At 40.2% G+C, this 23902-nt stretch overlaps 1 protein-coding gene across 7 annotated transcripts in view; it reads left to right on the plus strand.

The window, feature by feature from the left end:
* The window catches only part of ARHGEF9 (Cdc42 guanine nucleotide exchange factor 9), a 263763-nt gene that overhangs the window by 162477 nt on the left and 77384 nt on the right, over positions 1-23902 (plus strand). For all 7 annotated transcript variants that reach the window (XM_087940852.1, XM_087940853.1, XM_087940854.1 and 4 more), the window contains one exon: positions 20208-20402. In XM_087940852.1, coding sequence (XP_087796978.1) covers positions 20208-20402 — 195 coding nt within the window. The remainder of the gene's footprint in view (positions 1-20207; positions 20403-23902) is intronic.

The following is a 23902-nucleotide window of genomic DNA, read 5'->3' on the forward strand; positions in this document are numbered from 1 at the left end:
CCGATACCGGACTGATATATATGCTCAGCTTAGAGCCAGTCATGCTTATGAGCTCCAGTTTGACGTGGGACCCCGCAGTCGCACGGAGGGGAGGATGCTGTGTCCCATTTATACAGAAACTCCTGGCAGTTGCCGTGTGAGGTGCGAATCCTATTCAGAATTGTCCACTGCTGGCATGGTAGCTCAAAGCCTGGCACTTTTTTTTCATGGGGTCATTTATATGTCTTCCTATGTCTGGGCGTTCAGAAACCCATTTCGCTTTCCATTAGGAATCATTGTTAAAGTTGTTGAGCAGATGTTGTGGAAATGTCAGTGGGGTTTTCCCGGATTTGAGCCTTCTGGCTGATAAATGAGAAAGGTCGGCGTTCGTGGTAGGAATGAATTGTTCATATTTTTTAGGTCACCCCTAAATAGTACAAAATGCTAAAAACTAACTTTTGCAAATGGTTGCAGCTGCTACCAAACTGCAACTGCTTTTTGCAATCCAAAATTGTATCTGCTATGCAAAATTTTTCAAGGGGTCTTGGGGTGCACCAGCTGCTGAGGGCATCTGGAACTTTTTTCCTGGATTGGATTCACACTAGGCAAAATCATAAGTGTTGTGGTGGAGGTGTCATCGAATCACAGAAAACTAGGGATGACCCACCAGCTTTTGAAAAAAATAAGGGAAAGGAGAGATCCCCAAATGAAAGTGGAAGAACTAAACCTGAACCTCTGTATGTAGATGCAGCGTATCTTTGCATCAGCTGCCTTTGAAAAAAAGCAGCCATCATTTACCAAACTCAGGATCTGAACTGCCTTCTGGCTGACACTGTGAGAAATCAGGTTATGAAACGAATGGATGTTTGGCCTCCTCCCTTATATTTTTCTTATGTTCTTATATAATGGAGAAACTGGGCTATTTTCCGTTTTGCATCCATTTATTTAAAAGCATGCTCTGCCCCATTTCTGTATTAAATCAAATAAATGAGAGACGTTTTCCCCAAACATGCATTTTTTTGCATTTTATATTAATTTTTTTACAAAAAAAATAAAACTCATTCTCTACAGTTTCGCTATAAATTTTGAACTTCAAAATTTTGGGTTGCTGGCTTCAAGTTTCTGTAATAATGAAAAACTGCAGACATGAGACAAATTCTACCATTAGGGAATATAAGATTTAAAATGTTCTGAGTAGATCTTATAATCGTGGAATCTTTTCTTCTTGGAGATGTTGCAGAAATCTGTTTTTCTTTTGGCTTTTTTGTTGTTGTTTTTTTAATCCAATCACTATGTTCCATTGGCTGCAGAAATAATCTTTGCAAACAAATGATTTTTTACTGCTTTGTTATGCTTTTAATTTTTTAAAAATGTGCTTCAAATGTGCTGTTTTTCTAGGAAAAACAGGCTTAAAATTACACATATTCTAAGGATACAAATGTGCATAGCACTTTTGATCTACATACAAGTATTCGTTCTGGATTCTGTTTCGCAGCTGTACTTAGAGGAATACAGAAAATTGCAGAAAAAACTAAGTTGGGGATACAATTCAAAATATGACTTGTTCTGTGAACTTAAGAAGTTCTCTTTATAAGCCAACAGTTTTTTCTAAGCAACTATTCTTCCAAGCACAATAGTTAGGAAGGGAAACAAAAGCAGGAGACTTGCTGATTTTTTGAAATAGTCTCGCACTGATTATTCAAGTGCTCTTATTTACTTAGCCATTGATTCTCTCCTGGTTTAGAGGCAGCACTTTAATAAATATTGTGGCAGATTGTGGGTAGTTAGCTTGAAGCCCTTATAGCTCAGTGCGAACACACCAAATCTGGAATTTTGATCCCTGAGCCTTCCTGGGTAGAAAACCTATTTCCCCCAAACTATCTTGCAAAAGATTTTCTTAACTGAGAACCTGGAGATGTATGTAAGGTGGGACAGGAATACTAAGCAATAGTGTGATGAGCTGTCTTGCTCATCTAGGGATTTCATTTGTGTTAATTCATTCAGACTGATTATTGATCCCTCATCCAGTCGATTTCAACTCTAGGGGATGGTGCTCATCATCGTTTCTTAGCCAGCATTGTCCGAAGACACTTCCAAGGTCATGTGGCTGGCATGACTATATGCCGAGGCACACAGAATGCCGTTACCTTCCCACCAGTAGTACCTATTTAACTACTTGCATTTGCATGCTTTCAAACTGCTAGGTGGGCAGGAGCTGGAGCAAGGAATGGGAGCTCACCCTGTCACATGGTACTTGGGTCTCAAACCTGAGCTGTCAGCTTTCCAGCTGACAAACTCAGCATTTTAAATCACTGACTCATCATGCCCCCTATTGATTGATTATGGGTCATGAGATCAATGTCAATTTTTAGTCAGGCTTTCTCCGTGACAATCTGTCCCTAACCTGATTTTTCAGGTCTTCCAAGAGTCCACCCATCGTCTCTGTCCAACTCCTTTGCTGCTGGTCCTCCTCTTCTTCTAAGTGGGCCAAGCTGCTATAAGAAAGTCAACTGCCTTGCAGGGAAGACAAAAGGCAGTTCCTCTCTATCTTGCCACCCCTCCATTCCTTTCTGACAGGACCTTTAAATACATTTCTTGTATATAAGTAAGCTTTCAAGACAATAAGATTGGTGGCTCAGTGGTTAAAATGCTGGGCTTGACGTCTGGAAATCCGGCAGCCCAGCTCAGGACCTGATCTCCATGTAGCAGGGTGAAGTCCTGCCCTCACTCCAATCCTGCCAACTCAGCAGCTCGAAAGCAAGCAAATGCAAGTCGATAAATAGGTATCACTATAACTGCGCTCTGTGACATCATGCTGGTTACATGACTGTAGAAATGTCTTTGGACAGCACAGGCCCAGTGGCCTTAAAACAGACTCGAGCACCGCCCCGTGTAGTTGGCAACGACTAGCAGAGTAAAATGTGCAGGACTTCTTCAGGACAATGCAAACAAGGAAGAAGAAATTATACAATAATGGTACACAACGTCCTGGCTATGAGGTGGAGCTGTAACAGCAGTTAAGAGGATGTATTTAGATATAGACGCTTAAGAAAAGTGGAGGATAAACATGGAGAGTTTCGAACAATGTACACCTGAGATCAGGTGAATTTAATCCTCACTGAGCTCCAGCTTTATCTTTTCACTGATGGAGGAAAGACTTAGCAATGCTGAAGATGCCTTGGAATAAAATGGAACAGCAGAGAAGAGAATTTACAGGCAGAAAGAATAAGAATGAAGAACCAGTGAAGCTGGAAGTGTCCTTTTCTAAGTCCAAAGGGGTCATGATCAAAATGAGGGAAAATGAAAAAGTGATTTACTTCTTAAAGTCACAGTAGCAAAAAAAGCCACCAAGTTCTAAAATTTCCATAACATAGCCTGATTAAAACTATTCAGACATAAACCTTTGAAATCCTCAAAAGTGGCTGCTTTTATGTGAACCACTTTCTTCGTTTCACCGTTTCCTGTGAATTTTTGTGTATATCCAAAACTTGCAAGTCCTCCTCAGCCTGATGGGCTAAGGAGAGCGTGTGTATTAAAAATCCCTTTTCTGTACCTTTAATAAGCTATTCAGTTACCAGCCCACCTGAGATGGCTTCTGAATTTATTTGTATTTAGAAAAAAATGTACATTTTGTAAAAGTTTAAATCAGAATTAATTCATGGTTTCCATAAATTGCAGGATTCACACAAAATCAAAACCGTTGGTTTAATAATTTTTACAATATATAGCTATACAGATCCAGTAAAAATGTAGTTGATTCTTCTGTGTACTTAATATTCAAATTCTATCAGTAACTTTTTTTAAGAACAAGAATTGGCTATATTTAGTATGCCATTTCACAGCCATTAAATCATCAAGGAACTTCCAGTGTTGAGCAATTATTAATTAGCTGCTAGAAGTAAAAATATAAAAAGTTCCTTATTATGTAATTTAGCAATTACTCCCTTGAAGATGTGTAATAGTGGGGTATTTTCTGCTCTTTGATTAGAAAGGAGTTTTACTTCTGTAACTACTTCCAGAAAAGCACACTTCTTCAAATATCCATCTCGTACAGGTAGTCTTTGACTTACGACCAAAATTGAGCCCAAAGTTTATATTAAGTGAGACATTTATTAAGTGAATGTTGCCCCACTTTATGACCTTTCTTGCCACAGTTGTTAAGTGAATCACTGCAGTCGTTAAGTTAGTTACACGGTTGTTAACTGAATCTGGCATTGACTTTGCTTGTTTGTAGGTCACAAGAGGTGATCACATGATACCAGAACAGTGTAACCATCATAAATGTGAGTCAGTTGCCAAGCATCTGAATTTGGATCACATGGTCATGGGGATGCTGCAAAGGTTGTAACTGTGAAAATGGTCATAAGTCACTGTTTTCAATGCTGTTGTAACTTTGAATGTCACTAAATAACCAGTTGTAAGCGAGGACTACCTATACTGACAACTCCTACAACTTTTTGTTGAGTAGTTGTGAAAGGTATACACTATTCTTATTGGAATTAAGTGCCAGCTGTATACTATCTTCCTCTTTAGTTCTGATACAGACCAATAAAAATTTTTTCTGGATTTCCATAATTTACCATTTCATATCTTTAATTTTGTTTTCGGGACCTGAATCCTAAGCCTTTTCAGACCTACAGGAACATATGGACACATTTCAGTGTTCCTGAAGTGCACAGGAAGTCCTCAACTTACGTTCATAATTAAGCCCAAATTTTCCTTTGCTAAGCACGAGAGTTGTTTAGTGTTGTTCTGACCCATTTTATGACCTTTCTTGCCACAGTTGTTAAGTGAATCAGTGTAGTTGATAAGTTAGTAACTCAGTTGTTAAGTGAATCTGGTTTCCCCATGGATTTTGTGTCAGGACCCCCTTCAAATCATAAGTCTCTAGTCGCGTCTCAGAGAAAAGAAAATTAATTTATTAGAAGCGGCTGTGCTGGTGTTAGCTGGATGTAGCTGATACTAAATTACATCATACATTTGCCCCCATCCCCTGGGTGTGTATTCTCCAATGGGACGCATCCATCCCCAAGAGCCATCAATCATGTTCTCCAGTAATATTCTTGCGTTCCTATAACTTTGGGCTGCCAGGGTGATTATCTAGGCCCTTAAGGAATGCAGTGTTTCCCTGACTCCCTTTTTCTGGCAGCTAAAAGGACCAAAGGAGTATCTTTTTAGTTGACATTTTGCTTGTCAAAAGGGCTTAAAAGGGATCACACAACCCTGAGGCACTGCGTCCATCATGAATAGGAGTCAGTTGCCAAGCATTTAAATTTTGATCAGGTCACCACAGGGATACTTGAATAATCGTAAGTGTGAAAAATGATCATAAGTCACTTTTTTCAGTGGCGTCACAACTTCGAACGGTCACTAAATTAATGTCAATCAAGGACCACCTGTGCTGTCGAAATTCCTTCAGGACATAGGGATTTAAGTGCCATTTACCTTTGAATGGTTACATAGAGGGAAACAATATATTTTTATTAAATCACAATTCTACTTCAGGTTAAGGTAGGCAATAATCATATCAAAAGATCATAAAATTAGTTCCACCTCTACAGCCTTTATCCAAGCCAAGAACTAACACATTTACACCTCACGGCTTATGAATCACTTAGCAGGTCTCTCTGAAGAATTGTCAAAAGCTGAAGTACTTGCCCCTGAGTTTGCATTTTATACTCCTACAAATCTAATATTTAATTAATCATTCATCTCTTATGTTGGAGGGCTGTTTACGAGCGGATAACCTGAAATCACATCATCTCCTCTCCCAGTTGTAAAATATTGTGTGTCAAACATCTTGAGCAACGTAGGTGTTGCCTTGAGATAAATTTACATAGGTAAAATTAACGTTCTCGCTTCCTGCACAGCATTGACCACTTTTCTTCTTATATTCCAGAGAGCCATGTATGTAAAAAGAAACAATTTTTGACCAAGAATTTTCTTCATTTTTATTACCTCTCCCATCCCAGAATTTTTAAATTTATGATCAATTAATGAAATAGGAGAAAGCAAGGGTTAAAGACTCAGCTACAATGGTGGGACTGCGCCACTGGAAGACCAAGTTAGAGCCAGATTATCCTGGAGAAGATCTAAGGGATTGCTAAGAGTTGACACATAATCATTTGATGATTGCAATCAAATCGTTTTAGCAAAAGGACAAATGAGGTTGCACAGTGTTGATATTGATGAACTAGCAGCGGGGGAACCAGATTCCAGTTCCCCCTCAGCCAAGGAAGTTTTTTCTCCAAGCTCAACATACTTCACAAGGTTGTTTTTGTAGGGAAAAGAGAATGAGGGCATGCTATACAAGACTTCTTGAACAAAATGCACACTGTCAGGCAATCAATCAATCATCAACCAACTAACCAACCAACCAACCAAACAAACCATCCTGGAATCATAATCCTTTTAAGACTCTTCTGTTATCTAAAGAGTCCCCACAAATTGAAGAAGAACTCTTTGATATATTTCATCCAGTTTTGGTCATCACGGTATTAAAAAAGATGTTGAGACCCTGGAAAGAGTGCAGAGAAGAGCAACAAAGATGATTAGGGGATTGGAGGCTAAAAAGCATGAAGAACAGTTGTAGGAATTGCATATGTCTAATCTAGTGAAAAGAAGGACTAGTAGCATAATGATAGCAGTGTTCCAACATTTGAGGGGCCACCACAAAGAAGGGGTGGGGGGGTCAACCTATTTTCCAAAGCACTTGAAAGTAGGACAAGAAGCAATCGAGGGAGGTAACTAAGGAGGTTAGTCTAGACTTAGACTAACATTGGAGGTTTTCAAGAAGAGACTGGAGAACCATCTGTTCTGAATCGTATAGGGCCTCCTGCTTTAACAGAGTGTTGGACTAGAAGACCTCCAAGGTCCCTTCTAACTCTTATTCGGCTATTCTTGATGGCACTTCCACAGAACAAGTCACTTAGGGAAGGTGATGCCAGATGCAAATGTGATAGCTACAAGATCAATGCAAACTTGAGGTTTCCTTCTATTATTTTTTCCCCTAGAAGGGATATTTATTGCCACTTGTAGTGAAGCTCTGGAAAGGAAAAGCAATCTCTTGAATGCTAGATGATGTGGAGAAGGAAGGATTGGGGGAATGCATTAGTTGTGATTTGGAATAAATTTGGAAGGCCCAAAGCATTCTCGTGGATATGTCCAGTTGTGTCTGGAAGTGGCCCATTAATGGAGAGGAGCTCCATGACAATCTGTCCTCTCATTTCAGAAAATATGGGTTGAGGTGTCTGTTCCACAAAGAATCAAGTTATACTGGAGGGAGTAAGTTAAAAGTTAGGGATCTTGTGCAGTATTTTGAACCTTCTTTCCTTTCAATGGGACAGGTGCACAGCCATTACGGCTCAGGTGAATTCAAGCTTTGAGGTTAAAAGGCCAATTGGCTATTGAGGACTGGGGTATAATTTTTGGCATGGGGTGGGCAGAAGGCTTCTGCAAGGTTAAATTAATCCAAGGAAAATGGGCATAAGACCACCTCCTTGAGGCACATTCTGCTTGCCGTCAATTTCTTTTGCTCAATGTTTCTTAACCTTAGCAATTTTAAGGTGCATGGAGTCCAGAATTCCCCAGCCGGTGTTTTAAGATGCATGGGTTGCAATTCCCAGAATTCCCCAGCTAGTAATTTAAGTTCCATACATTTTCTCTGCCAGCATTCTCCAGCCATGGTTTTAAGATGCATGGACTCCAATTCCCAGAATTCCCCAGCTATATTTTAAGATGGGTGGACTGCACGTGCTATATGTGCTAGCTGGGGAATTCTGGAGGTTGACTCTCCCATCTTAAAGTTTCCAGGTTTAAGAAGCACAGCTTGATTGTACGGGTAGTCCCAAATTTCCTTTGCTAACTGAGACATTTGTTAAGTGAGTTTTGCCCCATTTTACAACCATTCACGCCACAGTTGTTAAAGTGAATCATTGCGGTTGTTAAGTTAGTAATCTGGTTGTGAGGTGAATCTGGCTTCCCCATTGACTTCCCTTGTCAAAAGGTGACAAAAGGGGATCACATGACTCCAGGATATCGTGGCTGTCATAAAGATGAGTCAGTTGCTAAGCCTCTGAATTATGACCAGGTGACCATGAGGATGCTGCAACGGGCGTTAAGTGTGAAGAACGGTCATAAGCCACTTTCTTCAGTGCCGTTGTAACTATGAACACTAAATGTAACTAAATGAACTGTTGTAAGTTGAGGACTACCTGCATTTGAATGGGAGATTCAGAGAGTTATTCGTTGGCTGTGAATTTCACTTGACAGCAGGCCAGATTTAGGGATCCAAATTGCTTTCTGTCAGGTTCACCTTAGCATTTTCTTCACAGAATCCTTTTAGTTTAATTGGCTTAGGATCAATGCTTTTTCTTAGAGATTTTCTGTGTGTGACTCACTGCTATCCTCATCTAAATTGTGTAGGGGATGCTTTCTGTGATGGGAATGAGGCAGGAATGACCTTGGATGATGGGATGAATAGAGGCTGCCCAGGGAATTCTGTCGGATAACAGAATTGGAAGGGACCTTGGAGGTCTTCTAGTCCAACCCCTGCTGAGGCAGGAAACCCTATACCATTTCAGACAAATGGTTGTCCAATCTCTTCTTAAAATCGTTCAGTGATGGAGCACCCACATCTTATGGAGGCAAGTTGTTCCTCTAATTAATTGTTCTCCCTGTCAGGAAATTCCTCCTTAGTTCTAGGTTGATTCTCTCCTTGATTGGTTTCCATCTATTGCAGGGGTGGGATTCAAAGTTTTAAAAACTGGTTCTGTGGGCATGGCTTAGTTGGTGGGCGTGGCTTGGTGGTCATGTGACTGGCTGGGTGTGGCCAACTCAACATCACTCACATCGAGGCACGCATCTCCTTGCCTGGCCTCTTATGACTGTGGGGATGCTGCAAGTCATAAGTGTGAAAAATGGACATAAGTCACTTTTTTCAGTGCCATTGTAACTTTGAATGGTCACTCCACACAAGCAAAGTACCAGTAAAGGAGGGGAAAAAACTCCAGAGAAGTTCCTGAGACAGGAAGCCTAGTCCTGCCAAGAATGTAATAAGGGTTAACGGAGAGGCAGTTTCTGTCAGCAACACCAGAATGTTTCCTTTCCTGCCTTCCTTACAGGATTAGGCCAGTAATTTCTTCTAACAGCCGGTTCTTCGAACTGCTTAGAATGTTAACAGACGGTTCTAGCGAATAGGTGCAAACTGGTAGAATCCCACCCCTGATCTATTGCTTCTTGTCTTGCCTTCAGGTGTTTTGGAGAATGGGTTGACCCCCTCTTTTCTGTGACAGTCTTTCAAATATTGACTGCTATCATGTCCTTCCAGTCCGTCTCTTCCTTAGCCTAGACATAGTCGGTTCCCACAACCAATCATCACATGTTTTGTCTTCCAGTTCCCTAATCAGCTTTGTTGCTGTTCTCTATATTCTTTCTAGAGTCTCAACCTCTTTTTTACGTTGTAGCAACCAAAACTGCATGCAGTATTCCAGGAGTGGCCTTACCAAGGCATTATAAACCAAGTATCAACACTTCCCACGATCTTGATTCTCTGTTAAGACAGTTTAACACTCGGTTGGCTTTAAGGGAGGCCATTGCCCACAACTGCATAACGGGTGTAAAAATAATCTCAGAAGGGACCCTCCTTAATTTCTTGGCCTGTAAAGGTTAGCGACAGGAGATTTGTACAAGTAGTCCTTAACTTACAACCATTTGTAACCATTTGGCCATTGCAAGTTACAATAGCATTAAAAAAGTGACTTATGGCCATTTTTCACACTTATGACCGTTGCAGCATCCTCACAACCACATGATCAAAATTCGGACGCTTGACAAGTGGTTTATATTTATGATGGTTGCAGTGTCTCAGGATCATGTGAGATTGTGTTCATGTAGCCTTACAATAAAATAGAATTAGCTCCTGTGGTTGATCTACCTGGAAAGGCTAACACTGCCCTGTCAGGTGATGGCTCAAATGTTGGCATCTTAACTGATTTGCAGGGGGGGAGTTTTCTATCCTTGACATTTTGCTTTGCTTTGGTGGAATCCTATCAAAATGATAGTAGGCCTTGCAGGAGATGACCCTTTCTCCCCCAGCGTTTCAAAAGATGGCTGCATTCAGAGATAAGGATAAGCCAAGAATTATCTGTCTTTCCTAAACCCACACCTTCCAAATACACTCAGCAAACCTGATAGGATTTGGGTGGTTTCTTTCCTTCATAAGAGTGTTGGGTTTTTCCCCCCCACAAGATTGTGGTGTTCTTGATTAGGCCGTATTTCAAGATGAAGATCTCATAGGATATCTGTAATTTTTTTTTAAAGTATTTAAAGTCAAGGCTAGAAGGGATCTTGGAGGTCTTCTAGGTCACTCCCTGCTCAAGGCAGGAGACCTTATACCATCCTGGACAAATGGTTGTCCAGTCCAATCTTTTATGATCTTATTTGAATTAATTTGGGGAGACACTTGAACCATTCTGAGTTTGTAGATTAGCCATGGTTGAACACTGTAAGCAAACATACATTTGGAAGTTTCCTCTCTCTTTCTGTCACTCTTCCACTGGTTTTGCAAGGAGGGAACATTCCTTATAATTGTTAACCATACTTTACTTTGTCTTTCAATCTGGCTCAGGTGTGGTTTATTTATTTATAATTATTTATTAAAATTCTATGCTGCCTGCCTTCCCTACTAAGTGATTCTGGGCAGCTTACGAATCATAGTTCAACTTAGCTAGATAACTTCACTATTTTGCCAAAACAAAATTGCTTTAAAAACCCCTCAGAGAAATACAGATTAAAAATCATTGCCTGGTTTTTATGCCCCAGACCAGTGGTTTTTTAAACTGGAGATAATTACCCAAGGGAGTAATTTGGACATCTCCTGGAAGTAATGGAGCAATTTGTAATAGCTTGTTTGTAAGTCAAGGATCCAGGTTGGATGCTTGTGTGAAACAACAGACAATCTAGTGAAGATTTGAGGGGAGGGCTGGTTGTTAATAACATTCTTGACTACCAGGAAAAGAGTTAATTGGGTCAAACATTTTGAGAACCACTGTCCCAGACTGTATTGCACTGGGAAATCAATCTCGAGTTCTCGTACTGAAACCTAGACACATTAAATTTAATTAGAGTGCCGATAAAAATGTCATTTATAGAATCTTTAACATTTATAGGTTCTTAGGAATGATTGACTGATTTAGATCTTGCCTCTTGAAGGCTTGGTACCAGAATCAGATGTTCCACAAGTATTCCAAGAAGTGCAGCTCTTAATAAGTTTCAGAAAGAGGTATAAGCACTCCAGAACCCCTTTTGCTTTTGGGGTGGGGTGGGGCAGTGGAGTGAGAAAATGTGTTAGTTAGTCTTAGACATTTCAGGTTTTTAAAGGATAATAGTCATATATCTTCTTTTTGAGATGTCAGGAAACTAGCAGAATATTGCAACCCATTTTCATAGGTGGAACAATATTGGAGCGATAGTGGATTTCCCCAAATACGTGGCATTTCCAGCATCATTGTCAAAGAATGAAGGCAAATATATGTGTCTCAGGATAATGTTGCAGGATACAATTTGGGTCGGTCACTAGGATCAGAGGTTTTGGACTTGTGCAGATTAGCTTAATTTAGGCTCTTGCGTTCGTGGTATTTATGTGGTGCCACTATAAATACCACGCATAGGACAGCCGAGTGCACCCCTTTTGGTGGAGAGGAGTTTCCTGAGGATGGGCTCCAGCACATGTCTGAAAGCTCAGAAGGCTAAACCTCTGGTCCCGGTGACTGACCTAGATTTGATCCTGCATAATCGTTTACCTCTAAGGATTTGGGGAATGTTAACTTACAACAGTTCTTCTTTAATGACATTCAAAGTTACAACAACACTAAAAAAAGTGACTTATGACCATTTTTCACATTATGAGCTTTGTAGCATCCCTACAATCATGTGATCAAAATTCGGATGCTTGACAGCTGACTCACCTTTATGACGGTTGCAGTGTCCCAGAGTCATGTGATCACCTTTTGCAACCTTTTGACAAGCAAAATCAACGGGGAACCCAGATTCACTTGATAACTGTCTTATTAATTTATCAACTGGAGTGATTCACTTAACAACTTAGGCAAGAAAGATCGTAAAATGGGGCAAAACTCATTTAACACATGTCTCACTTCATAACAGAAATTTTGGGCTCTGTTGAAATTTTGGGCTTGGACAACCTTGAACTACTCTGCCTACGGTTGAACTTAAGCATAGTACACAAAATTATCTGCTACAATGTCCTACCAGGTTGGAGCTGAATGACTACTTCAGCTTCAACCACAACACAAGAGCACACAATCGATACAAACTCAATGTCAACCGCTCCAAACTTGATTGCAGAAAGTATAACTTCAGTAACAGAGTGGACAATGCCCGGTTAGCACTAGCTGTCTCTGTAGTTACATCCTCTAACCCCCACTCCTTTAATCTCAAACTAACCACTATTGACCTCACCCCATTCCTAAGAGGTCTCTAAGGGGCGTGCATAAGTGCACCGTCGTGCCTCCTGTCCCTGTCCTATTGTCCCCATTTATTCGTACCTATTTCCTGTATTCTTACTCATGTTTATACTTATACCTATTATCTTGTAAGCAATTGACAAGTCAAATAAATAAATAAAATAAAAATAATAAATTGTGGTTGTAAGTCCTGTATTGTTGCAGGATAGAATAACTGAATCTTGAAAGTCTGTTCAATTTTCTCTCTGACCTTCTACTAAAGAAAATCAAAGCACAGTTATTTTGAGTTTCTTTCTCATACTTCCTTCTATTCCTGGGCTGTGTAACCCCTTACCTTAGTGCCCCGCTTAACAACTCCTTCCTCCCTTAACAGCTCTTACATATCTTCCTCAAGGTTAACTCTAAAATAATTTATAATAACTCCATCACCACCAGTTAGTTCAGCCCTAAATCATGTCATTTTTTTAAGCCAACAGACACATATTGAGATGTGATTCAGTTCAAGGCTCTCTGAATAATGCACCTTCCCCAGGCAGATGAATTTACATAGCTGATAAATTGATTAAGAGCATTAGCAATGAGAGAAAAGCACTCTGCAGATTGCACACCATTGCCCTGTGCACAAGGCAGTCGGCTCGGTTTATAGCTTTGTGCCGTTTGTGAAACCAGCCAAATTTGGTGCATCCAGCAAATTCCGATCAGAGCAAACAATGCTAAAACAGGCACACAGAACTTGTGGCTTTAGAGAAGCATCCTAGGGCGGCTGAGCCTTGCAAGTCAACCACAGCCAGTTCCTTCTCTTTAACTTAACCCAGAATATTTACCCCAAATGAAAACAAGTTTAAGAAATCCTGCTCCATAGGCATTGTAAATAGAAAAAAAGAAAAGGAAAAAACCACCGACAAAAGTCCTGGGTAATGCCGAGATTCCACACTTCTTCACACTCGTTCTTAAAATAGGCAAACAAAGGGCAAAAATACTTTGGAATTAATAGTTACTTATTAAAATAAATTGTAAAAGAAGAGACATTGTTAATAAGATCAACTAATCCCCATCTGCATCTGCCATCTCTTACAAAGAATCTCTCTGTCCATCCATCCACCCCGCCGCCCCACACGCACGTATTTCCTTCCTACCTTCCGGAAGACTAACGGAATTGGAAGAGACCTTGGAGGTCTTCTAGTTCAACCCCCTGCTTAAGTAGAAGACCCCAGAGCATTCCAGACAAGTGGTTGTCCAGTCTTTTCTTAAAAGCCTTCAGGGATATAGCAACCACAACTTCTGAAGGCAAATTGTTCTACTGTTTAATTGTTCTCATTGTTGGGAGATCTTAGCCTGAGGAGCTGCCATTGGTTTGGCCATTGGTTAACTAACCTGAATATAGTTTGGTAAACTATAGCTTTGTCAGTCCTTGCTGCAAGGTCTGAATTGATACATCATGGATGTAGTTGTTGCTTTATTTATAGAAATCGCTGCATTGTGAGTTTAAAAAGCCAATTTCTGAGAGAGCGGAGAATGGAAGAAAAAGACAATCCTTTCCTTGTTGCTATGTACGCATGTGAGCTTAGTCATGGTATAATGATACCATCGTTGCACCACCCACCTTTAGTATCAGTTCCCACAACCAAACCCTGCACACCGGGGCTGAAAAGCTGGTTGCTAGAGCAGCCGGTGAAGAATAAGCTGCTTGATGCAACTTGCAATGAAGGCGTTTTACGTTGTATACATCAAGAAAAATATACTGTAAACATTCTGTTGCATCTAAGGTTCTTGAATTCTCCGTCTGTTTTGGGGTAGGGGAGAAGTGATAGGTAAAAAGGTCTGCACAGGACTTGCTGGTTTTGGATTGTGGACATTTGACCCCGGGTTTTGAAATGGTCAGTTGGCAGTGTGGAGGGTATGTTTGTTCACCCCTCTCTGCTTGGTCTTCGATGCAAGAGAACACAAAAATAGACACTGACGGTTCTGTTCTTCCTCTTTCATTTCTGCTTCATCATGCAAGACATTCAAACTGACACTCAGCTGTATTATCCCAGGAAAAGTGCAAAGCCTTGTAATCAAAAGTTGTTATATAACCGAGTGGCTGAGAGATAGCAAGGACGTCATTCCAGGGAATTTTTATTTAGGACGGGCTGTTTGTTTTACCTAACCTCCAGCTTGCTTTAGTTCAAATCCGGCACAGCCTTCCTGGGACCAGGAAATCCATTCCAACCAAATCCACCAAGGTCCAGATTCCCATAGATGGCAATAACGCTCAGAGTTCATCTCTGCCAGGAGCAATTATTCTCCAGAACATGCACCCCCTGACTTTTCTGCCATAACCTGCTTACCTCCTCCATTTCAAACCCAGTTAAATCTTCTGGCAGCTGCAGTCACACCAATAGGGCAAAGAATGATCTCTTGAGCATCCCCATTTACCTTCTCCATGAAGCAGGCAGGAACCCAGGAGGCCGCGGGAAAGAGGGAGGGAGGGAGAACTCAAACAAATGAGAGCGTTGATTCTAAACACTAAGATTCTTATACAAACATAGTGTGAGACAAGGGATAATATAATTTACAAACCTAGCACAGGTAGCCCTCAACTTCCAACCATTGATCTAGTGACCGTTCGAAGTTACAGTGGTGCTGAAAAAAAGTGACTTATGACCATTTGCAGCATCTCCATGATCAAGTGATCAAAAACCTCAATTAACAACTGTCTCACTTTGAGAGCGAGCAAACCCAATTATCACTGGCCCTTTCTCCATTAGTGAGACAGGCAGCTACAACAGCCAACCAGTGTTTGGGTGGTGTGCCCAGCCACAGTGCTGAGTTTTGGAATCGAAAGGTGTCTTTTTCAGCCCTTCTTTCTAGGGCTGGGCTGAGTTTCAGATTTGAAGGGAGAAAGGTGATTCAGAGCACGTACAAGTGCACACTTATAGCACCTATCAAAAATCACTTCAAATTGTTGTGTTGTTTCCTGGGCTCACAAAATTGTCTTGGGTAGTTTCCGCATGATCCTTGGAAACGGTGCATAATTTAAGGTATTCTCAACACGTAGCAAGCGTACGTCTTGTTCATGCAAGTCATATTTGTCTGCTTAAATCTTTTTTTCTCCAGCATTAGGAGAAATGACTTCTCAGTTGAATTAGATTTCAGCCCTGCAAAATAATTCTGTGGAATTAGTTTAACCTGTACATAACTGGATTTATTTGTGGCTTAATCGAACCTCCTGGGATAACTTGGCCAGTTCTATTTGTTGTGGGAATTCCCATAACACCTTAACCCTTTGTTGGGCCAGTTAAACAACTTGTGAATGGGCCAAAGAAAACATTGTGTGAAGAACCTTTGTATGATCTAGCACTTTTCCTTCCTGTAGATGAGCCATATCAGAGGACAAGCTGTTCTGCCATATTTTGCATTGCATTTGAATTTTTTAGTTACTCCAGAAATCAAATCAAATTGTTGCATCTCGTCATGAGTTATGCTCCATGGTAGTCTTTCCCGACCCCAGCAACTGTAAGATATGTGGACTCCTACCTTCAAAATGACGTTATAGAGCCCTGCACACCAGAACAACTAGACAAAAGGACAGTTTTTTCCCCGAAAGTCATCACTCTGCTAAACAAATAATTCCCTCAACACTGTTCAACTGTTACAGTCTGCACTACTATTACTGTTAATCTTCTCATCACTCCTTATCACCCATCCCCTCCTACTTGTGACTGTATGACTGTAGCTTTCTCGCTTGTATCCTTACGATTTATTTTGACTGTTACCTAGTATGATTTGATTGCTTATTGTACCCCATGACTATCATTAAGTGTTGCATGTTATGATTCTTGATTCTTAATTAATGTATCTTTTCTTTATGTATACTGAGAGTATTTACACCAAGACAAATTCCTTGTGTGTCCAATCACACTTGGCCAATAAAGTATTCTATTCTATTCTATTCTATTCTATTCTATTCTGTTCTGTTCTGTTCTGTTCTGTTCTGTTCTACTCTACTCTACTCTACTCTACTCTACTCTACTCTACTCTACTCTACTCTACTGCCCGAATTCCCCAGTCACTATGCTGGCTGAGGAATTCTGCAAGTTGAAGCCCACAAGTTTTAAAGTTGCCAAATTTGGAGACCCCTGATCTAGTAGATCAATGTGTCCTTCTGAGGATTGAGTCAAGTTGCTTAGACTGAGATATCAAACTTGGAATAAACTTGGCTGGAAAGCTGGCAGTTCAGGTTCGAGACCCAAGTGCCACACGACAGGGTGAGCGCCCCTCCTTGCTCCAGCTCTTGAAACCTAGCAGTTCGCAAGCATGCAAATGCAGGTAGATAAATAGGTACCTCTTAGGTGGGAAGGTAACAGCACTCCATGATGTCATGCTGGCTGCAGAAATGTCTTCAGACAGCACTGGTTCAATGGCCTTGAAATGGAGATGAGCACCATCCCCCTAGAGCTGGCAATGATTAGCGGAGTAAAATCCGCTTTTATAATCTCTGCTGATTGTGCCTTATTCAACAAAGGACTCTTCTACCAATTCTGATGTGCTAAATTTAGAGTGTGTATTCTACCACATCTCTGTTCCATTTCCACGTTCATATTTTATTTATTCTACGGTACTGAATTGCTAGATTTCCAGGGATACAATAAGCCAGGAGGAGCTGTGGAGATTTTTGGAAAAGCAACACATTTTTTGTTTATTTTTGGAATGTCAGTCTGGGAAAGGAGGCCTAAAAACTAGTTAATGCATCTCTCAAACTCCCTGAAATTATCACTTTGCATATTACTTTTTTAGCCTGAATAGTTTTAAGCATATTGTAAGAACATTAAAAATATCATTGTAGCTGTGGTAAATATGTGTATTACATGAATGCACTGATGAATACATTTTCTGAATTCATCCTTTTCCATGCATATCCATTTTTTTTTAAGAAAAATGTTTGGTCTTAAAAGGGCCATCTTGTCATTTTGCCACCTCAGTTTGCAAATCGGTTTTCTCGTGTTCACTGCACCTTTAAATCAATTGTTAGAAAAATTGGTGGGTTGTCTCTGCGATCTCCAATTCTTGACCTTTAAAGCTCTAGTGCAGTAATAAAAGGAACGTTGTTTGGCAAAACATAATCAGCGGCTGGGAAAGCAGAGAACATGAAAAAGGAAGCTGATGGAGATTTTTGCAAATTAAAGGGGCCACCACAGTTCCTAAGGTACATGTTAGAAACAACGCATCAGCAGCTCTATATTTAACAATAGGTTAGGCTGTAAAAATGGAATACCTGTTAATATCCCTTTCAATGCAGAGTATAATTTATGTTTCTTGTGACTTGAACACTGAACGCAACTGAAGGAAAATAACATCGCCTGTGTTATTTTTGCCTGTTTGCCATTTGAAGAACAATCCTGCTATGCTTTGTATTTAGAGCTGAATGCAGGAGAGTGTTTTTATGTTTTCTTAGATCCTCCTGGTCTTTCAACTTAAAATTGTTGGATATTTTCAGAACAATCCTTCTGGTTCGTTTTTTAAGAATTGTGAAGGAGTTGACAAGACTGGGGGGAAAAACAAGTCTAAAAGAACTGGAGTTCAGTCCAATTCATATTACAGATAGTCCTCGACTTACAACAGTTCATTCTAGTGTTTGTTCAAAGTTACAGTGGCACTGAAAAGGCTTATGAACATTTTTCACACTGATGATTGTTGCAGCATTGTTATGACGGTTGCAGTGTCCCAGTTTCATGTAACCATCTTTTGCCACATTCTGACAAGAAATGTCAGTTGGGAAGCCAGATTCACTTAACAACTGTATTACTCATTTAACAACCACAGTGATTCACTTAACAAATGTGTCAAGAAAAGTATAAAATGGGGCAAAACTCATTAACAACTTTCTCAGTAACATAAATTGTGGATTCTGTTTTGGTCATAACCTGTATTAACATTTTCTATTTCTATTTTCCTAGAAATAGTCCCCATGGGACTGAGTAGCTTAATCTTAATACGTTAAGGGATAGGCTGTATTGAATTTTGTTTTTTTTCTTATTTGAACATATCAATTAATTCACTAAAACCACAGTCCTTCCCAATTGTTCTGTGGCTTGACTGGCCAGTGTAAATCATGCAGGCTAGCCCAACGGAGTAGAGAACGTATCTAGTATCTACAAAATTCTGGATTACTTTAGCTTTGAGATCAAACTAAGCTACATAATTGGCTTCAGTCCTTTAAACTTGTTGGGCATCGAATTCATCCTTCATCATAATTCATTGTAAGAGAAAAATGTTGGCATGGCTTAACACTTGTCATGTGCCACATGTGTAGAGTTCAAACTAGCTACTTTATTGTTTTATGCCTATGTCACAGGAATTTCCTGAGCTGGCAGCTTTCGCTTAGCAAGGACTAGATAAGGTTCAAAGTCATTTGGAGGGTGTAAGTCTTTGTCCTCTTGTGTTCATGTAACAAGTCCAAGCTAATTCCATGCTTAAGCCCTTGTCTCATTTGGGATGGTTGTTCTCAATGTCACTAGAAAACCAACCTTTTTTTTATTTTAAAAAGTCTTTATTAATCAAATTCTACAATTAAAAACAATTAAAAACATGTTTCCATTCATTTCAGCATGTTTGTAGTGGCATTCACTCATATTGACATATTCTTAAGTCTGTAGAATATTACTAAATATTATTACAATTATTTTACTTTCGATTTATAGCATATTTTCATATATTTATGTAATTATGTACATAATTATACATAGTTATACGTACTTAAACTTAGTCGTACAATATTGTTTCATCTCACCATAACCTTTCATTCATTTCTCTATTTTGTGTCTACCTTGCAACCAATTATACCATAGATTCCACATTTCATCGTACTCTGTCTCTTCTCTCTCCTTCATTTCCATTGAAAGCTTATCCATTTCTGCACACTCTAAAACCTTTTTTATTATCATAATGTCAGAAGGAATACTGTCACATTTCCAATCCTGAGCAAAGGCTATTCTTGCTGCAGTTATTATATGTAATATAATATATTGAAATTTCTTACTAATTTTATTTCTTAATATACCCAATAGGAATGTTTCTGGTCTCAATTCAGTTTCTGTTTTGTAATTTCCTCCAACCAATTCCTAATTTTGAGTCACTAATTTTTAGCTTGGGGGCATGTTCACCACATATGAAAATAGGTTCCTTGTTCATAATTACATTTCTAACGATTTGCCAATCTATTAGGGAACATCTTAGCCAATCTTGCTGGGGGTAAAAGCCAATGGTAGAACATTTTATATAAGTTTTCCTTGTAATCTACTGATAAGGTTAGTTTATAATTTACTTCCCGTAATTTTTCTCAATCTTCCAAATTAATGCTATAACCAAAATTTTTCGCCCAAATTATCATGGTCTCTTTTATTACTTCTTCCATTCTTAGGAAGAATGGAATTTTACTACTTCTTCTTCCATTCTTACTTTTTAGGAGATAAGTATACATTTTGGTGATAATTTTTTCATCTGTCCCCTGTAATATTTTGTCTAATTCCTGCTGATCTTTATGTATTCCAAATTCTTCTATATCTTTCTTATATCTTGTTTGAATTTGTAGATAAGGCCACCAGTCTATTTTTATCCCTTGTTCCTTCAATTCTTGATTGGTTTTCAATTTTCCCTGTTCATCCAATAATTCTTTATATCTCACTATTTTATTTAAATCTAGGACATTAGGATGTACACTAGAAAACCAACCTCATGGGCTGATATTGCTTTTGGTTACAGCTCTGGGTCAACCAAGAAGATGGAGTTGAAGAAGGCACGAGCGAAGTACAGAATGGACACTTGGATCCAAATGCTGCTGACTGCCTCTGTCTCGGGAGAACCCTCCAGAACCGAGACCAGATGAGAGCCAATGTCATTAATGAAATCATGAGCACAGAACGCCACTATATCAAACATCTGAAGGACATTTGTGAGGTAAGCCAGCCTCTTCCTGAATATTTTGTTTAAGATTCAAGTCTTGGGTGGAGATGGATTAGGGGATCAGATGGACTAATTTTATCTCTTCGTCTAACTTTGAAATTCTTTGGGCCAATATTTATGGAATCTTTGTGATATCTACCTTATCTCAGAAGGCCAACCGAGCCACAGATAATTTTGGGGCATAATGCATAATCATTGATTTGCAGTGATTCATGGAAGTGAGTGTATGATGTGGAATGAGCCATCTTAACAGAATAACAGAGCTGGAAGGGACCTTGAAGGTCTTCTAGTCCAACACCCTGCTCAAGCAGGAGATCCTATACCATTTTTGACAAGTGTCCAGTCTCTTCTTAAAAGCCTCAACTGATGAAGCACCCACGATTTCTGACGGCAAGCTGTTTCACTGGTTAATTTTTCTCACTGTCAGAAAATTTCTCCTTAGTTCTAGATTGGCTCTCTTTGTTCAGTTTCCATCCATTGTTTCTTGTCTTGCCTTCTGGTCCTTTGAAAATAGGTTGACTCTTTTTTCTCTGTGACAGCCCCTCAAATATTGGAATATTGGAATCTTCCGTGTTCTCTCGGTAGAAAAGTGGAATGATGATGATGATGATGATGATGATGATGGTAACTCCCTTTTTGATGAGCAGTAGATGAGAAGGTTCTCTTAAAGAGTGTTCAAAAAAGAGCAACACTCTAGCACCGAAACAAGCAAATTTCTCTGCTCTAATGCACACCCCGAGGGCAGAATCCAGGGAGATCTGATTATTTGCTCAAAGTGACTGGCATCTGAGTCAATTCCAGGTCAACTCCACCATGTTTCATAAGTGAATGCTTCCAATCCTGGCCTATGGGTAGTCCTCAACTTGCAACTGTTTGTTTAGTGACTTCAAACAGTCGCTAAACTAACTGCAGGCTCAAATATGGAAGTTAAGGGATTCACCTGCCCTTTAGGACCTGAGAGGACTAAATGAATGGAAGTGGTGCAGTGTGTGGGGTCTTAGTGTTCTCTGAGCTGGGTGGTTTTCTTGCAGATGTTTTGTTCTCCAAACTAAGTAACATCAGCACCACTCGCATTGATGATGTTACCTAATTGGGCCATGAAACATCTGCAAGAAGACCACCCAGCTCAGAGAGCAACAAGGACCCCTCATTTCAACCCTGACCTACAAATATACTGCAGCAGTCATATTGTAAGTGTGAGGACCGATCATAAATCATGCTCCTCACACTTACGATATGATTGTTGCAGCATCCCCACAGTCATGTGATCAAAATTCAGCATTTGGCCACTGGCTTGTATTTAAAATGTTTGCAGTATCTGCCTCTCAGGGTCATTTGGTTGCCATTTGCAATCTTTGCACCACAGGACTACCTGTAGTTCTTTCTGCCATTGTTGATTGGGAAACATATTGTATTGATAAAGGAGAATATTTGTAGCTCAGGGTTGATATGATGCGCTTTGGTGCTCTCTGAGTTTGGTGGTTTTCTGGAAGACATTTTATGACCCAACTAGCTAACGTCATCAGGGCTAGCATTGATGGTGTTACTTAGTTGGGGGAATGAAATGTCTGCTAGAAAACCGCCCAGCTCAGAGAGCACCAAGGAGCCCACCTATTGTACCATCTCCATCCATTTAGTCACCCCAGGTCCTAAAGGCAGGTGAATCCCTTAAATTCCATATTTGAGCCTCTGGTTGGTTTTAGGTTGTATGGCATCCATTCAGTGGTTCTCCAGAAATTTCCATGCATAAATGGCAGTGGCAGCCTCTAAGAAGTTGTGTCCCTGCTTCTTGAGTGACACTGCAATCTGCAGAAGGGAAACAGTCTTCTTTTTCTTTGTTAAGGTATCCACACTCTCCTCCCTTCTGCTCAACCTCAACAAACTGCAGCCTTTAGAAAACCACCCAAGTGAAAGATTGCAACTACTGTGTGCCTCCAGCTAGCTTTAATATTAACAACCTTGTTTCCGGCTTCTGAGAACTGTTAGCATGTATGCTGCTCTCCCTAACTCAGATGGAACATTCTTCCAAATTGGTTCTTTTCAACTAGACAGAAAAAAATAAATTGCATGGTAAAGTCGAATGTCCCTGGTGTGTGTGTGTCTGTGTGTCTGTGTGTTAATTGGATTGTTTCTATGAAGAAACAGAATAAATTTAATTGTGTTTGAATTGGAGAGATCCATCTATTTGCCTTACAGGAGAAATAGCACATTTTATAAATGTCCTCATTTCTCCTTCTCATAATTTTAATGCTGGTATAAAGAGGGAAAGCTGGAACCAGGGATGCTGCCTACTGCTAAGCATCTCCTGGGTCAAATTTGCTGGGAGGCTGATGGGTTTTTTTTTTGCTGGAATTGCTCCAGTTTATGGTGACTCAACTCACTCTATTAAGGCAGGTGGCTATTGCCTAACCTCGTCTGCTGCTCTTTATTACCCCAAATGGAACTGAATGAGCAATCTTCCCCAAAGGTGGAGAAGCAAGAACCTTTCTAGTGTCTTCTTAAACAGAACAGATTGCAACGAACATTCCCATTTGCAAAATGACAGCCCAGGCACAGCTTCAGGAAAGCTCATTTTGCCCAAATTAAGTGGACAAAACCAGAGCGTTGGGGCGGCATTGGAGAAGGCTGGAAAAGACAACAGAAACCCTTCAGGTGCCAGCCAATTGCATTGAGGCTTGTCCAGAGTCCAGTGAAATCTGAGGGTGTTAGGATTCTAGTCTAGTCTTCTCCATAGTCCATATATTCTGTCCTGACTTGTCCTGGGTATCTATGCTACCCTACTCTATCCTATCCTATCCTATCCAAACTGCAATAATCCCCCTCCCCAGTAATAACAATCAAGCTAATCACTTGAGGGGCTCCAATTCACCCTGGGGTCCCTAGACTCATTGGTCAAACCATGTCTTTAGGGTCTTTTGAAAGAGTGTCAGCGTAGTGGCCAATCTTGTCACTGGGAGCCACTGCAGAGATAGAACGTTCTTCTTGGTCCCATTAGATGGACCTCCATAAAAGAGGGAAGCTCTAACATCCACCGCCTCCCCGTTCTGGTGGTTTAAATATAAATGGGGAAAAAAATAATAACCTGGCCATCATGACAACCTTGAACCTTTGGCCCTTGAACTGGGCCAAAAGCAATTTGGGACTCAGTGCAGTTCCCATGAGAGATGTGCCTCACGTGCAAATCTGGACTTGCACTAAAGCAAGCAGGTTACCACATCTTGAACCAACTGAAACTTCTGGATACTTTTCAAGGGAAGATCCATGTAGAGCACATTGCAGTAGTCGATGATTAGACCCAGAGTGCAGGAAAAATAGGAGGAGGAGAAAATCCATGCCATCCCCTCAAACTGTCCCCAAAGACCAATATATGAAGATTCGTTACCTGGAGAGACAAGTTCCCTGTGACTCTATAGACACATAGAAACAGAGCAGGTGCTTCCCCAGTGCCTGTACTACAGAGACATTCACTCTAGCTTCATCTCACCGTTATTGCA

Source organism: Pseudonaja textilis, chromosome 12, assembly GCF_049901715.1.
Source record: "Pseudonaja textilis isolate UNSWEBS1 chromosome 12, rPseTex1.2, whole genome shotgun sequence".
NCBI lineage: Eukaryota > Metazoa > Chordata > Lepidosauria > Squamata > Elapidae > Pseudonaja > Pseudonaja textilis.